This window comes from Schistocerca americana, chromosome 7 (assembly GCF_021461395.2).
Source record: "Schistocerca americana isolate TAMUIC-IGC-003095 chromosome 7, iqSchAmer2.1, whole genome shotgun sequence".
Taxonomy (NCBI): domain Eukaryota; kingdom Metazoa; phylum Arthropoda; class Insecta; order Orthoptera; family Acrididae; genus Schistocerca; species Schistocerca americana.
Window position 1 is genome coordinate 124,410,222 of NC_060125.1, and position 17,636 is coordinate 124,427,857.

General features: G+C 47.3%; 1 protein-coding gene across 1 annotated transcript in view; it reads right to left on the minus strand.

The window, feature by feature from the left end:
- LOC124622310 (myrosinase 1-like) overlaps positions 1–17,636 on the minus strand; it is a 39,633-nt gene that overhangs the window by 11,912 nt on the left and 10,085 nt on the right. The window contains exons 4-6 of the mRNA XM_047147988.1: positions 11,605–11,727; positions 7,178–7,361; positions 3,866–3,963 (exon numbers count right to left, since the gene is read on the minus strand). Coding sequence (XP_047003944.1) covers positions 3,866–3,963; positions 7,178–7,361; positions 11,605–11,727 — 405 coding nt within the window. The remainder of the gene's footprint in view (positions 1–3,865; positions 3,964–7,177; positions 7,362–11,604; positions 11,728–17,636) is intronic.

Genomic DNA, 17,636 nt, shown 5'->3' on the forward strand with positions numbered 1-17,636 from the left:
CATAGTGCTCAGAGCCATTTGAGCGAATTTTTTTATTCCTATCATCATCAGTCATTTTGCTGCCCAAGTAACAAAGCTCATCTAATGATTTAGGTGTCTCGTTTCCTAACCGGATTCCCTCAGCATCACCTGATTTAATTCGACTACATAGCATTATGCTCGTTTTGCTTGTTTTATGCTCGTCTTTTATCCTCCTTTTAACACTCTGTCTATTCCATTCAACTACTCTTGCAAGGCCTCTGCTGTCACCGACAGAATTACAGTGTCATCAGTAAACCTCAAAGTTACTATCTCTTCTCCCTAGACGTTAATTCCTACTCTATATTTTTCTTTTGTTTCCTTTATTGCTTCACCTTACAGTCCCATAATAAACGAACATCTGCACCTAATGTGGAAACTGAGGGATTAGTCTGCGTTCCAAAAGGGTACGATCACTGGCATTCAGGTCAAGAGTAGAAGCATTTCCGAAACAGGTAAGTTTGTAAACTGTTCGCGTGCCGTTGTGGTTAAAGTGCGCCTTGCATGGCAAAATGGCGCTGTCGAAAGCAGCGCCGAGGCATCACAGGCCGCAGATGACAGACAGGGGTGGACGACGGCTGCGGAGACGCGTGCGGGGGAGCAGGCGTGCAGCTGGCCACCCGGGTGAACCGAGGGGCTACCGTCAGCGTCTGTTGAGCGACTGTTCAGCGGACGTTCTTGCGGATGGCCCTCCGCAGCAGATGCCTGGTTCACGCTACCACGCTGACTGCTCTTCACCAGCGACGAACGCTAGAATTTGCTCGCCAGTACCCCAACTGTGCGTCCAGTGGGTGGCGGCAGGTGGCCTTTTCACACGAATTACGTTTGGTGCTCCTTCGGACAGATGGCTGTTGTCGTGTGTGGTGCGAAACGTCTGAAAGCAAACACCATGCAGCAATCGTCGGAAGGATCCGAGCAGGAGGAGGGAGTTTTAAGGACTGCGGACTGTTTTCGTGGTATTCCCTGGGCGATTTCGTCATTCTGGACGACAAATCGGATCAATACAACCATGCATCTTTCCTCACGGACCACGTGCACCCCTACATGCAGTTTGCTTTATCTTGCGACGATGGTGTCTACCAGCAGGACAACGCAACGCGTCAAACAGTTCGCCGTCTATGTGCGTGGCTCGCAGAGCAGGAGGATGAGTTTAACGTACTACCCTGCTCAGCAGACTCACCGGATTTAAACCCAATCGGAGTTCTGTGGGACCACCTCGATCGGGCGCTTCGTGCCCTGGATCCTCAACCGAGAGACCTGGCGCAGCTGTCCACGACACTGGCGTCGCCATGGCTCCACGTATCTATCTGCACCTCGCTGATTCTCTTAATGCACGCCTCGCAGCGGGCAGCGCTGCGAGAGGCGTTTATTCAGGGTTCTGACAAGTGATACCGTTAATGTGACTGGACAGTGTAAATCTGTACTCCGCTAAACAATCGTGAAATGCTTGGCAGAAGCTTCTTCCCGTTCTATCACATATTAAGATTTATTTTCACTCACTTATGCAGAGCGGGAAGATTAATTGCTTATTTGCCTTTGAGGACGCTTCCTCAGAGGTTACATGGTGAACACAGTCAAGAAAACAGAGTTACAGAAAGAATCCTGTGATATCCGTGCTAGGCGATCATATCGCTGGTTTTGGATGTTCCTGGACCAACGAATTACATTTTCGTGACTAGACGAGCTCTTATATACCGGACAATGTATTCTACAATGGAAACGGCCACTCACAAATTGACAGAAACAACTGGGATAACTTTACAGTGGAGGTGTCTGAACTTGACGAATACAGTCGTTGGGAAACTGTAGTGTTAGCCACGTGCGTTGTCTCACTGGACTCCTGCACGTGTGATGACGAGAACGGAATACCTGCCATAGGCTACAGATTTCCATAGTGCAGTACGTTGGAGAGGTACGTCATTCATCAGCGAGGTTAGGTTTGCACTGTTGGTCTGTGGAGTTCGAGATCTGGACTCGTTTTTTATTTGCCCCATTGGGGTGATATCGGTCAACAGTCACCACACACTGCCCTTCTGCGACGCTGTACATGCTCTGGATTGTAACCAGTTCCCTACAAGACACATTGACAGTCTTAGGCTGGCGTTCGCGCTCGCGAGGTGGTGATAGTGCCGAGTCTCATTGACCAGGCGTCGGGACTGATGTTTATGGGCTGAGATGAGCTGCACGGCGTGTTCTCTGAGACTCTCTGCTGGTGAGCCAGCGCGTCAAATAGACGTTATGTCGCTGCTTGCCCGTGTGCTGCAAGATGATTTGCCCACATGCGGTTTCTTGAACTAATCCATGCTTTCCAGCAGAACAATAAATCCTCCTTAGTAACCTGAGATAGAGAAGTGTAAAGCGTCTATCTAGCCAACTCATTATTCCGCAGCACTGTCAGCATCAAGCGATCCCCCGTCGAGTTAGTATGCCGTCGACCTAAGACAGATCTATAAAACTGCTGGTGTGTGATAGCAACATCAGTACACGGCGTAAGACCGTGTGCAATCAGACTAGGAAGTGACACTTACAATAACAGTGTGGTGTCACCGCCAGACACCACACTTGCTAGGTGGTAGCCTTTAAATCGGCCGCGGTCCGTTAGTATACGTCGGACCCGCGTGTCGCCACTATCAGTGATTGCAGACCGAGCGCCGCCACACGGCAGGTCTAGAGAGACTTCCTAGCACTCGCCCCAGTTGTACAGCCGACTTTGCTAGCTGTGGTTCACTGACAAATTACGCTCTCATTTGCCGAGACGATAGTTAGCATAGCCTTCAGGTACGTCATTTGCCACGACCTAGCAAGGCGCCATTATCATTTGCTATTTATCTTGTGATGCATGTACCTTCAGACCGATGTTCACCAATTATGGATTAAAGTTAAGTATTCCAAAAGCTACGTACTATTTTTGCAACTATAAGACCTTGACCTGTTCCAGACCTCACGCCAGCCTGCGTGAGCTTAAACGCGTGCCCTCCGGCCTCCCGTCCTCGTGGATTGGCTGTCTTGCCAGTCCACAAAAACCAGCGTCTGACTAATTTTTCATATAGGTTAGCCTGCATTCCATCTGTAATGACGTGTCACCTACATCGACAAAAACACAGAAAATATGGAAACCCTTTCGGTGTTTACCGTTTCAACTCTGTATCTTCACCAGACACCCTTGCGACTACTTAGACAGCTGACCGTATCGAAGTCGTTGAGGTTACCGATTGTGCCTCCAGGGAGTCACTGAGCATCGCAAACTGGACCAGTTCGCGATTGCTAATACGGCGGCTGATCTGCCCAAAGCGAACGGGTGTCGGAAGAACAGGGCCCTTGAACTTCTTTCAATGTTCTAGGCAGGCGACTGCTACTCTTTTCTCGTTCTAGAGGTTACTGTAAGGAATGTATTGAAATCTCTCCTGCTCTTGTTTATGTGCTGCACTCAATGCATAGAGGCATATCCGGTTTGTCCGCTCAGATCTCGTGTGTTTGTAATTGACAGACCATATTTTCCTAAGTGCTACACGTAACCCATCACCTTCCATAAATGCATGTACATACATGTCTAATATTTCTATATAATTTCTAACTACGTCATTACATTCCATCATTCATGTAATAATGAGAGTTATTACTAATGCTGTTGGTCAATGCGCTTTATCAAAGAACATATTATTCAACCGGGGTATGTGATGATTTTCTTCGAGGATTTTTTGGGGTACTATTCACAATAATAAACTCAAAACAGCTCGATATTATAGTGTCTTGTGTGGGTACTTAAGTACTGGAAGTACACATCACAAGTATATTCAAGCCCAATTTTGTGCTGAACCAATTTAATCGTTGAAACAAGAAAACTCACCACAAACTGCATCATGCGCTCGGAAGCCTCTTGGTCCTCAGGACTGGACGCGTTCTGCGGCTCGTGCCACTCACTGTTGAGCACGATTCCGACGCGACCTGCAACAACATTGCCGCAAATGGGGTTACGTTGGTGTAAAACGGGTCAACACAGTCCTCGCCGAAAGAGCAGTCGTTGTCAGTGTTTTTTTACGACCAATTCCACTTAACAGTAATGGACCAGCAGAAGGGCGAGAGAAAGAGACGGGTGTCTCAAACTGAAAGGACGCAAATGTCGAGAAACCTCCAACTTGAGTGGCGTTAAGACATTTCAAACAAATGCTCAGAGCTTCTCTGCAGTGCTCTGAAACCAGATTAAAACTGAACGTTTGAGTGTAAGTTTGCTGGAAGCTTCCAGTCTTCCAGAACACGGAAGACAAAAAATAGGTTACAAAGAAGTACAGACACAGAACACAAGTGGGCTGCAATGTACGGATCATCTCTTATGATTATTGTCGTCCAGAGAGCCGACTTATGGGCCGCCAGCGACAACTAGACACGCCTTTGCCCTGAAATCTCGTTGACTGGAGTAGAACTGCCTTCAGTGATGAGTCCCGCTTCGAACTGAGCTGCGATAACCAGCGAAGACGTACACGGAGACTCCCCGGACAGCAGTGGGGTGCCAACCTGACTGCCACCCGACGTATGGCCCAGCAGCCAGGAGTGTTGGCCTGTGGTGCTATTTCTTTCCATAGCAGGATCCATTTGGTTGTCATAAGTGGACCCTTACAGCACAGCGGTACCTAGACAATATTCTACCCCTGTTTTGTTGCCCTTCGTAGCAAGCCATCGTGTACTTACATTTCAGCAAGATACTGCCCTTCCGCACACGCCAGTAGTTTCTACTTCTTGTCTTGGTGCTTGCCAAACGTCACCTTGGCCAGCAGTGTCGGCGGATCTCCCCCACCCCCGCACCATCACCCCCCAATCGAGAACGTGTGGGAGCTTTATGGGCAGGGCCCTCCAACCAGCTCGGGATTTTGACAATCTAACACGCTGATTGGACTGAATTTGGTACGGTATGCCTCGGGAGAACGTCCAAAAGCTGTAGCTATCAATCCGGAGGCAGATACGCTAACCGTCCCGCCATCCTTGCACGGTACCATTGGACAGCTCCACGTCCAACACTATCGCGTGTCCCACCATAGTCCAAATTCCCATCCACATCTCAGCCCGCTTGGTCTTCCCCTAAACTCGAATAGCATTGCTGTCTATGGAACCATATAGTTTCGTTTGGCACTTATGCCTGCGTTTCAGGCAGGGTCCCCAGTTTCGTTCGATGCTGAGGTGGTATTCAAACACAGCTGGAGAGCCTGTGCAACGCTGCTGAAGTTTAGCAGGAATACCCAGCGGGCTGAGGGGTGTATGGGATTTTGGACTGAGGAAGGAGATGTACGAGGGTTATTCCAAAAGTAAGGTCCGATCGGTCGCGAAATGGAAACGACTATGAAAATCCGATAAAGCTTTGCACAGATGTGTTGGGTAGTGTCTCTAGTATAACCCCAGTTAGCATCACGTCGCTCTTCTCATTTCTGAGCTCGCAGTGAGTGCGTAAAGATGTCTAGAAAATAGTGTCTGCCGCCAAGTACGAGGGCCTGGTGAGAAATTTCGCCTGAAGCTATGCAGCCAACATTACATAACTGTCGTGCTGTTTCGTCTTCACGACAATTCTCAGCCGCATTCTGCAGGGGCAATGAAGATGCTCCTGCATCGTTTTCAAATGGAAATGTTAGATTACCCACAATACAGTCCGCAATTGTCTCCCCCTGAGTTTCATCTCTGGTCACATGAACCGCTGTCTTTGAAGACAACATTTTGACACAGACAACGAGGTGTAGGCCAGCGTGGAGAATTGGCGGAAAGCACTGGCGGTTGCCTTCTATGATGAGGCTATTGAAAAGTTGGTACAACGCTATGACAAAAGTCTAAGTCAGAACGGCGACTACGTAGAGAAGTAGCTGAATGGTGTAGCTAATTGTTACAAGTAAAACATTTCTGATGTTCACTGTGGTTTCAATTTGGCAATCAATCGGACCTTACTTTTGGAATAACCCTCGTACTAGGTTAGTCTGTGCAGTTGCTCGCCGCCACAAAGGCTAGGTGACGTAGTGGATAGTGTATCTGCCTTGTGAGCAGGAAATCAAAGTGCGAATCCAGGCATTGTTATAAATTTCCTTTCGTCACTTCACTTAGCATATACACAACATTGCGAAGGTAACTGTATTTTATGGAAATTTGTCAACTGTGGTAGTTAAAACTGCACGTCATCGATGAGCCAAACAACTCATAAATTGGACACTTGCTGACTGGAGGCGTGCGGTGTGGTCCACCCTCTTTGCTAATGATGTACGACGGCTATAGTTGAGCCAGCATAATGAGATCCCTACAGCGGCTGGGCCCAGCAGCTTTGTACGCCTACGTCAATCGGTCAAGTAACACGATTTTGTAAACGTGTTGTTGCAGCTCTGTAGACGACTATTGTTTTCGCGTACAGGCTCTAGCACTGAACAGCTAAAAGCTGGCAACAGCGGCACTAACTGTGAAGGAACTTCTTACACTGACTTGACTACAGGGCACTGACGACCCAGTGAGACGTTTAACCCACGTTGTGTGGAGGGTGTAGTTCAAGCTGGAGCTGGTTCCATAATGTCTTAATGGTGTTTTTCGTACTGTTACTTGGGCCGACTCATTCAGCTTACGGTAACCATGCTCAACGCCACTGCTCATGGGTGGCGTAGTGGGTAGTGCACCTGCCTAGAGAGCACGAAATCCAGGTTCGAATCCCAGCGTTGGTACAAATTTTCATTCGCCACTTCACGTAGCATATACACAACATTCTCGGTGACAAAATGTTGCACTCAGTTCATAATCATGATGATTATACTGTAGTCCTGTTTTCCAAGAAGACAAGAGCTGTGTTCATACGGCTGCAGACTTACATTCCTGGTTTGAGGAAGACTCTGGAACGCTACAGCACTTCGACTAGTCCACTGAATCAGGCGAACTTAATCGCACAGAAAACATCCAGGACTGTCTGGAACAGCACCTGAAGTGTACCAATCAACATCCCACAATTTGGTATCTCTGTGATATATAATCATCAATGAATGACTTCAGACGTCAAGAGACTAGTGCACTATCTTCCTCGCCAATTTGGTGCCATTAACAAGGCTATAAGCACGAGGCTCGAGGTGGGATGTCTCGTGAGGGTGACTTAATTCTGTGTTGTGTGCTTAGTCCTCGACGCCGCTGAGAGTGCCCTCTGGTGGCTTACCTTGCTGCGTGGCCCTGTACGTGTCGTTGTAGAGGTGCCATACGCGCGCGTGCGCGTTGATGACGGTGTAGTAGGTGAGGTAGTCGCCGATGCCGGGGGCGTTCTGCGAGGGCGGCGTGCCCCCGCTGGTCGTGTAGCCGCCGGCGAAGATGGTGGGCTCGTTGAACGTGATCCACCACTTCACCTGTCAACACCAGTACACTGGAAATGAAGCAACCGTCCTTCAGCACAGGTAGCCAACACTGCTCCGATTACGTGTTTCTACGCACTGCTAAGCGGCCAGCAGTTGACCTGCCTACTGTGCATTACGTAGTGGACCGTGCTTACTACCATGATCTTTTACCCGTTTCGTTCGTGAAAGTACCGAGATGCAAGTAACTGATACCTTTCAGTGGAACCACTTATTATTCTTTCTTGAATACGAGGATTGATCTAGAAGTATGAGAGCCACTCCAAAATAAATGCACAATATGTTTTTTAAATATCCAATTTATTTTACGTACCTTGATTATTTTTACATTATTTTGATACGTCCTCGGGAGACTAACTGTCATTTTACCACATAAACTCCATCAATTCAACTATGGAACTAAAGTCCATACATCTGGCCGATATAAGTCAAGACCAGCATGTCTGATCCACTATTTAGCAGCCCTCACAAGGGAGTCAACATCTTCAAACGTCGTTCTGTGCAGGGATTCCTTCAGTTTTCAGATTAAACGAGAGGTAGTAATCACAGTGCGAGATAACCATAGTGTGTGTGTGTGTGTTGGGGGGGGGGGGGTAGTGGGTGTAAGGTACTCCCTTTGTTCAAGCCAAATTTATTTGCTTATTTTCCAGTTCTATACTTTTGCATCGCTTTTGCAGATATATAGCATTCAGCGAGTAAAGCAGTACTGCTCATAACGCACACACAGTCGGAACTAAGATTTCAGTTCCCACGCTAGCTGAAGGAGCCGCTGGACTATATGGCGTTGCCAGAGGACGGTGGTGTGAGGCGCTGTGGCTAGACATGAGAACGTCCGCTACGTCAGCAGCGGGGTGCTTATAGGAAAGCACAGTTATCCGGCCCGAGGCAAGTGATCTTGCTTAATAAATACCTGCTAGTAAAACTAGCTTTTTCCGTCACAGATATCAGGAGAATTTTCGTACAACAATATAACAGTGCAAGAAATCGATTGCCGGCCTTGGTGGCCGAGCGGTTCTAGGCGCTTCAGTCCAGAACCACGCAGCTGCTACGGTCGCAGGTTCGAATCCTGCCTCTGGCATGGATGTGTGTGATGCCCTTAGGTGTGTGATGCCCCCAAGCTAACAAAAATGTACGAACGGCTATGAAATATTACGAGTGTAAGTGCGAAGTACCGGCTACATGCTGTAGTAAACAGCTGCCGGCAGGATTCCGTCTAACCAAGTTCTGTCTTAAGACCATGTCAAATGGTTCAAATGGCTATGAGCACTATGGGACTTAACAGCCGATGTCATCAGTCCCCTAGAACTTAGAGCTACTTAAACCTAACTAACTTAAGGACATCACACACATCCATGCCCGAGGCAGGATTCGAGCCTGCGACCGTAGCGGTCGCGCGGTTCCAGACTGAAGCGCCTAGACCCGCTCAGCCACACCAGCCGGCTGAGACCATGTCCTCAGGAAATTGTTTTATTCTTCAGGTAATCATTATTAATTGTAACCGCCCCCGGTAGCTGAATGGTCAGCGTGACGGATTGTCAGTCCTCTGGGCCCGGATTCGATTCCCGGGTGGGTCGAGGAAGTTTCTACTCCCAGAGACTGGGTGTTGTTGTCCTTATCATCATCCTCATCGACTGCAGGTCGCCGAAGAGGCGTCAAATTGATAGACCGGAACCCGGCGAACGATCTGCCCGTCGGGGGCCCTAGATATCCGATTAAATAAATAAATAAATTATTAATTGTGTCGATATTATCATTTTGTGGTGTTTAGTAAATAAATCAACATAATGGCATCCCTTTTGAATGTTATATAGCTCCCCGCCTCATCGCTTAGAATCACTGGAAGTACAATTGCACTTGACAGGGAACCCGACAGTGTTGTACTGCTTTTGCGAAGGACATAAACTTCGAGAGCTTTCGGCAAAACAGGTAGAGAGAATCCTACACGACGACTCACTAAGATAGATCTTGGCCGGATTGTCTTAATCTCCGAAAAAATCGGATGGAGAAGCGCAGCCAGTCATGGTGTAAGCCTCTTACACCATCCCCTGCGGGTAAACTGGCTAAAAGACATTTCTGGAGGTTTAGTACAAGTGGGAGGGGGTTCTTATAGGGGAGTGGGGGGAAGGGGTGTTCATTCCGTGAATGTTCTCGGAACCCACCTGGAGCAAGCCTTTCTCAACAGTCTCAGTATTGTGCTCACGCTCGCTTCTCTGCTTTTTGCTCACTTTTATAGTCAGCAGCCAGAATCAGACTGCGGACAGTGAATACGCTGCACACCGTGGGCAGTCTGTGCAGTGCCCGCTGCGCCGCTACACCGGAGGTGGCGAATGTCGGCTTGCTCGCCGCCACCACCACGCAGACAGTCTGCTCGCCCGGCGACAGACCCTTCTGCGACCTGCAGCCTCGTCCCCGCACTACCTTCTGAATGCTGATCACCGTCTCGTTCCCACCACACAGGAACTCCGTAACAAGACGTTCCTTCAGACGAACATCAGCTAAAGCAGCCGTCTTGACGAAGTGCTACGGCTGCGCGACTTGCCGAAATAGGTCGAATTAAATGCGAATACGAGCTGGAAGAATGCTGCTATGACCCACGTGGATAGCAAAGATGTAGAACAAAAGTCGGATTTTTGGAAAAATGTTATGCATTTCTTTGGGAGTGACTCTTATAGCTGTATGCAACCCAACAATGAAAAAACATTTTTTAATGTAAGCGCTTTATTCTCGTGGTTTACTTTTCTGAATCGTAATATGATAACGAAAATCTGTAACAGCCATCAGTTTTACAATTAACACAAGATATTAAAAAAGAAAAACATTTTTTGCGATGTGACATACATGCTTCAAATGCTATTCCAGTTAATGCTAATATGAAACTGACGAGTGAAAGGTTCATTCTGGAAGCAATTTCCTAACTTGCAGCTAAGCCGGTTTGCCACCGCATTCTTTCTTCCAGGAGTGAAGTCCGTAGTACACAGGATGTGTCTGCTAACAGTCGTCAGCCGCGTTTTCCCTGGTGTTTCGCCAAGTCCTATAGTCAAAATTTTTATTTAGTCCCACGTTCGCTACTGGAATGTGTAGCTGGAGTCACACACATCGAACACCACTCAAGACGACTGTAATTCGATGCCCAGTCTAGAGAGACAGCTTCTATTTGCCTCCGCTTAGAAACAAAATGATTTTTAAATGGAAATCTTACCTGCCCATTCTATAGAGCGGTCAAAAATTCTTCTAGCGCTATACTGTTTCATCGAAATGTATCAACGCGGACAGTGAAACACAGTTAATTACCAGTACACCGGCAGCGGCAGCACTGCCTTGGCCCCGCTGACTGCTACCACCACGCGGGAGAGAAGAGCTACTCAGTAGCTGCTGGGGTACCGGTTATTCTTTGTTTTATTACTGTCCGTGTTCATACAAATCGTAAAACAATACGGCACTAGACAAATTGGGGACCGCTCTTTCGAATGGACACGTAAGACTCTACTTTAAAAACTATTTTGTTTGTTACGGCGAAGAAACCGACGCTTTACGTCCATACCGTGCGTTGCTTGAAAAAAAGCGATGAGCACTATTCGTCTGGGTTGACTTCAGATACACTTACCAGTAGCGAACCTATAGGTACCACCTGAAACTTCAGAGCAAAAGCGCCTAACGAATCTTAGGAGAGACACCCGGTATCTCTTTGGTTTTTCTTTTTTGCGCCACACCCTCGAGGATTCGAAAAAAAAAGCTACACATTAAGTTGGCTCCAGTGAAATAGTTTGTTAAGGCCTTACCCAAACATGGAGCTTTGATCTGCCAGGACGTTTAATACAAGCGCAAACTTTGCTGCAGAATGAAAGAATAGTTATTGTTTGGACACTCTAAAAATATTAGGTGCACTGAAATTTTTTCATTGCTAAAGTTCTTTTTGATACGTAGGCCATAACGAGAACCGTAAACTACAAGCGACGGAGTGCTCAGTTGGCTAACCGCATTAAGGAGAAACAAGACGAATACAATAGTCCCAAATATCATGAGGAACAACATTAGAAACTAGGTGAGCAGAAATCTGCTGAAGATACAATAGAAAAATTGAAAGCAAGTTTGCATCACAGGAGATGTGTAGTTCAGGCGAAGACAACTCGATGGAGACCTAGGGCTATAATCAAAATTTTTATTTAATCTCGTGGATTAAATTGGGCGTTGCCACTGAGCGAGAGGAGGCGAAAAGCTCATTCAGACCATCACTCACCCTGTCACCGTAGGTGTCGAAGAGCAGTCTGGCGTACTCGACGAAGTAGTCCGCCATGATGGGGTTGGGCCAGCCTCCGATGTACTGCAGAGCCTGCGGCAGGTCCCAGTGGTACATCGTCACCTGCGCACCAAATAACGTCCTGGTGACAACCCTGTAGCATTGGCAGATCATCTGGAACTGGAACTTAGTTGTTTACAACATCTCATCGGCTCAGCTGCAACTTTAGAGCCTATTTTCGAAGGGCCAAGTCAAACATAACTCGCATTGTGCTGCGCTACGTTATCAAACTACGTATGACCAGTTGCTAGTCTGAATTAAAACTTTGTATCTACAGCTCTGAATGTAACCTTCAGTGAATAAATAACTTCAGCTGTAAAGACAATAATGTGTTTCGAAACGGTAAGCAGGGAGATAGAAATAGAATAGATTTCGGTTATCTTCCCCTTTGTAGGAACTGCGAAACTTTATAAAATGTACTTTACCATATACTGTATGGTACGTTTGACAGCACACAGAACCACTCTCCCTCTTGCTTTACCATAGGTGGATGATACGCACTGTAGGTACCTCGGTGCTAAGGCAGAATTTCTCTAATTGTGTCCTCGAGACCATTACGCAAGACTTAAGGTGGACAGACTAATGCGCTTAAAGAGTAGTATTGTAATGTGTGATCTCGGAGTTAAGGCACTATTTCTCTCCACAGTACACAACATCTCTCTTGTAACATCTACCATTGGAGCTCGATCAGAATTTCAGACACAGACTTCGTACTGACTAAACACACTCGTGGCGAATGTCCGAGTCCTTCTTCATATCTTCTCTATCTCTTCAGTTAATCCAACTTCGACTGCATTGACGTATCACTGGATATGCATAGGCTTCGCGGTCATGTTTAATCAACTCGTCTTTCCATCTCTCATCAAGTTGTTCCCCGACGACTGAAAATGTACTGAGTACTCACATTGGTATTGCAAAGCTTTATAGAACATGGAACCTAGTCTACACATCTTCTTTGGCTTGCTTCGGCAGTGATTAAGAAGCGTTGTCTGTAGCTTTCCCGCCGCTGCGTGGAGCTTATTGAAGATTTGGAAAGTGACAGACTTCACGACCGCTCAGGTTATTGATTTAAAGGTCTAGTTTAGCAATGAATGAAGATAATGTAGGTACTTTTAGCATTAACGGAAGCCACTTTTTCCTACAGTTTTATGCTGGCCACGTTGAATTTATCTAATGTATTTGGAGGTAGACAAAAAGAGGATATGATAGCTTTATTTCATTTGAGAGGCCTAGCTCAGTCGGCTATTATACCAAAAATATCTTAGGAACGTAGCAAACGCTTCCTTTTGATAACTATATCACCTGTGGCTTAGTGTAAGCTGTCATTTTTGGTACTTTAGTTAAACGAGCTGGCAGTGAAGAGGGATGTTCAAAGGAAGCAATTTCATCTTGTAAACATTCTGCAGAGGTTCATGGAGTCTCCCACTAAAATATTTTGATATTCAGCTGTTTCTTCATTACCTGCTAATTCCGATTAATGAAGCGAATGTAAGCTACCAGCAGAGGTTCATCTACAGCTACTGATTTATCAGTTTGCATTACAAACTCTGCTTTATTCATCATACCGAAAAACATTTATTCAGTATTAAAGGCCATGTCGTTAATTATTTTCGAAACACTGCCGTTACTGAAAGGAACCAAATTCATCCTGGCGTATACATCAGACCCCGGCAGTGTACCGATAGTTTCTTTAACTGTGGGCAATTCAAGTGTTTTGGCCACTGTGCGTGATTTCTCTCGTTTCACTAATAATAATGATACTTTATAAGAAGCAAGTATGCCTTTATCAGAGTGAGAGAGGATCTTTCGAATATGTTCCTTAGAGTGGTGTATTCTCAAACTTTGATTTTAAAGATTGGAAAAATCATGCACTTTCACTCACTTTTTCAGAATGTGATTTTCCAGAGGGATAGCTTACTCTGGAATATTTCATTCATCATTTGATAATGGCTATTCATAAATAAGTAAAGGGGGTCCGACTCGCAACAATTGGAGCTTTCCGCACAAGCCCTGTCAACAGCATACTTGTGGAGGCTGGTGTCCCTCCATTAAGGATCCGGCGCCATGGCTACTGGCCGCTTTTGCTGCACATGTTTGTAGCTTGCCCGGGCATCCAAATTACCGTCTCCTGTTCTCCAACCCGGTCGTCCATCTTCCAGAACGGCGGCCCCGGTCAGGGTATACGATCGCGGTTCGTGTCCGGGATCTCTCTGGGCTTGCGTTTTTCCCTCTCCCACCTCTTTTCCTGGCCCATTTACGTGTACCGCGTGGTGTGTGCCCCGCCCATGCCTGCGGCTGGATTTGGCACAGGGCCTGAAGGACTCAGTCTCTCCTGAGGCCCCCGCCGACGCTTTCTTTCCATCCTTGCCGCGTTTCACGGCTCTGACGTGGTCTGTACCGAAGATTCGATGGTTGCTGATCGAATTGGTTATGCTATTACTCTTGGGGATCATTCTGAACAACGCTCATTGCCGACTGGCTGCAGTGTTTTCACTGCAGAGCTGGTCGCCATCTCTCGCGCCCTCGAGTATATCCGCTCCTGCTCAGGTAAGTCCTTCGTTATCTGCAGTGACTCCGTGAGCGGTTTACGAACTATCGAGCAGTGTTTTCCTCGCTCTCGGCTGGTGATGGCTATCCAGGAGTCCCTCCATACTCTTGCCCGTTGCGGCTGATCCGTGGTCTTTGTGTGGACCCCAGGTCATGTCGGCATCCCGGGTAATGAACGGGTTGACACGTTGGCCAAACAGGCTCTTAGTGCACCGGCCATAGAGACTGGCCTTTTGGTGTGTGAACTCCAGTCAGTTTTTGCGGCAGAGAGTACTTGGTACCTGGAGTGATGAATGACGCACCCTGCCTTCACCCAACAAACTTCAGGTCGTCAAGGAGGCTACCGGCGTGTGGCGCTCCTCCTTGCGGGCCTCTCTCAAGGACTCCGTTGTTCTCTGCCGGCTGCGCATTGGTCACACCTGGCTGAAGCACGGTCATTTCTTGCGCCGCGAGGACCCACCTCTCTGTCGCTGTGGTTCAGCGTTGACGGTGGTCCACATCTTGTTGGACTGTCCGCCTTTAACTGTGCTCAGGCAGACGTTTGCGCTGCCTGATACGCTCTCTGGACTTTTAACAGATGAACAGATGACGCTGCAATGGCAGACTGAGTTTTGAGTTTTATTCGCGCAGGGGGCTTTTATCGGTCGATCTGAGGGTTTGGGTCCTTTTTGCGTTGAATCTGGCCTCTGGCCTTCGGTTTTAGATTGGGCTTTTTAGTGTGTCTCTTGGTGGTTGGCTTTCCCTTTTTTTGTTACCATGGTCGGCCAACCACTGTAACACTCTGTGTGTTTCTTTGATTCCTCTTTTCTGGTCTTGGTCTATGTCTTTCTTGTTCTGTGTCGTTCCTTGCTTGGATTTGTTCCACTTTGGTGTTTCATGATCGTGAAAAAAGGATTGATGGCCTTTGTAGGCTGGTCCCTTCAACCCCCACAAACCAACCAACCACAAATGAGTGACATCGGCAGTTGTAGATTACTAGGCGAAGAGATGAATCCGTTTTCAAGTATACACTGGAATGTTGGTGATTTTTGCTTTCCTCAGTCAGTCCGAGAAAAATTGCTTCCACGATGTCCTGGCTATGTTACCGTCATCTATTCCCCGCGCTCCACCCACGTAGAGGAGCAGCTCCGCAACTTGGTCGGTCTGACTACTGACGCCTCGCTGCTGCCAGAGATGCCGTCCGTGCCGGGCCGGTGTGCGGACCCACCTCGTCGGAGTTTTGGCTGAGTCTGGGTTCGCTCCTCTTGGTGGGTGCCTGATGATTTCAAGGCACAACGTCTGCTGGCTTCTCAGCGACTGCGGCTTGTTCGTGTTAAGGTATTAATTCTTAAGTAAATCTAATTAAACTATTATCGAATTCGTAGGTTTCTTTAAGCTATCGTGATCACAGTTTTGAACTGGCTGTCAGTGAAAATATCATTTTAATAAATGTTAATAGCTTCAGCTGCATTGTATTATTGTACCGATATTCACGAAATAACAATGATACACATTTTGTCCGTTTTTAGCTTCAAGAACAATCAAAAGAAGAAACATAGGATGGTCGGCCCCAGCCCTTCCTCAGAGTCCCCTTTCCACTACAACGCCCTCCCTGTCACTCAACCCCTTGGAGAAATAAATCCCTCTCCACCACAGGAGGCGGTAATGCACTGTTGAGGACCACTATAGTAGATTACAACTAGTAGCTGATCGCGAAATTTTTATTCTATAGTTCCGCTCGGATGCCTTCTTGCTCTGCGAGCTGCCTCTGGTTTCATATTAGCCATAGTCCAGGTTGATGCTGATGGGCTTTATGCACGTTAATGTCTCTCATTTCTGCATGATAGGATCACAGTGTATGTACATGTAGAAACACCATCAGTTTAACGTAATATCGGGATCAGTTTGTGGTACGGTTGATGTATGTATATGATGTATGAAAGTAGTTGGACAGAGACGTTTACTGTAGTGAAAGTGGTTGGCTTATCCCGTAATGCCGGCCGAAGTGGCCGTGCGGTTAAAGGCGCTGCAGTCTGGAACCGCAAGACCGCTACGGTCGCAGGTTCGAATCCTGCCTCGGGCATGGATGTTTGTGATGTCCTTAGGTTAGTTAGGTTTAACTAGTTCTTAGGGGACTAATGGCCTCAGCAGTTGAGTCCCATAGTGCTCAGAGCCATTTGAACCATATCCCGTAATGATCAGCCAACCACATACGACTGTATACGTGTCTTTATCTGTTTCCAGGACTGTCAGTTGACTAATTATACATGGTGCAGCAAAACGATACAAGGAGACATCTAGACGCTGTAGCGGTTGTCTTTAACGTCCAATGGGATCTGTTATCTGTAAATGTCATCCAACGACGCTGCGGACTGCGAAAGTTATAGAAGCCAACGCTGCCGCTATTCCATCCCTTTAGCAAAATATACGAGTTTGAGTACTGACAGACCGCAATCGCAAGCGGAGCTTCTCGCAGTGAACCAGACAGCACTCTTAAGATGATGCCAGACGCGTCCACACTTTTCACAACATCTCTGTAGAGACTGCTGAGAACGATGTCCCCATATACGTTAGCTACAAACTTACAAGGGGGTGGCCAAAGCCACAGGCATTTGCCCTTACAAATAGCAGTGCAGTGTCGTTAGATGGCGTTTCCACCCACTCTTTGCTATCCTCGTTTAAGCCTCAATACACCCTCTCCATCGTCATGAAGTCTTTCGGTATTGCGTTGTTGTGCCATGTATATTGAACAGTGAAACGAAGTTTATTACACACATCAAAAAACGTTTTGCACCACCCCCGTTCCCATAACTCCTGAAGATAGAAGTTGACTGTAGATATTGTATCACAGACACAATCCCTTTGACTGTTCCGAGATGTCACTAAACCAGCCCAAAGATGTAAACAACCATGCATGAGCAGTGGCTATTAGACGGAGGGGGTCTGAAGCCGATCAGTTACAGTCATACCACCAGGAAAGAGGTACACGGCTCGTTTTGTCTGCAGTTCAACCGTGCCTAGACGGTCAATACCGCGGTTCGATCGTGTCCGCATTGTTACTCTGTGCCAGGAAGGGAAGTGTCCAGGCCCCTCGGAGTCAACTAAAGCCATATTGTTCGGACATGGAGGAGATACAGAGAGAGACAGGAACTGTCGATGACATGCCTTGCTTAGTCTGCCCAAGGGCTGCTACTGCAGTGGACGACCGCTACCTACGGATTATGGCTCGGTGGAACCCTGACAGCAACGCCACCATGTTGAATAATGCTTTTCGTGCAGCCACAGGACGTCGTGTTACGACTGAAACTGTGCTGTGCACAATAGGCTGCAACTTCACTCCCGACATCCATGGCGGGGTCCACCTTTGCAACCACGACACCATGCAGCACGGTACAGATGGGACCAACAACATGCCTAATGGACCGCTCAGGATTGGCATCACGTTC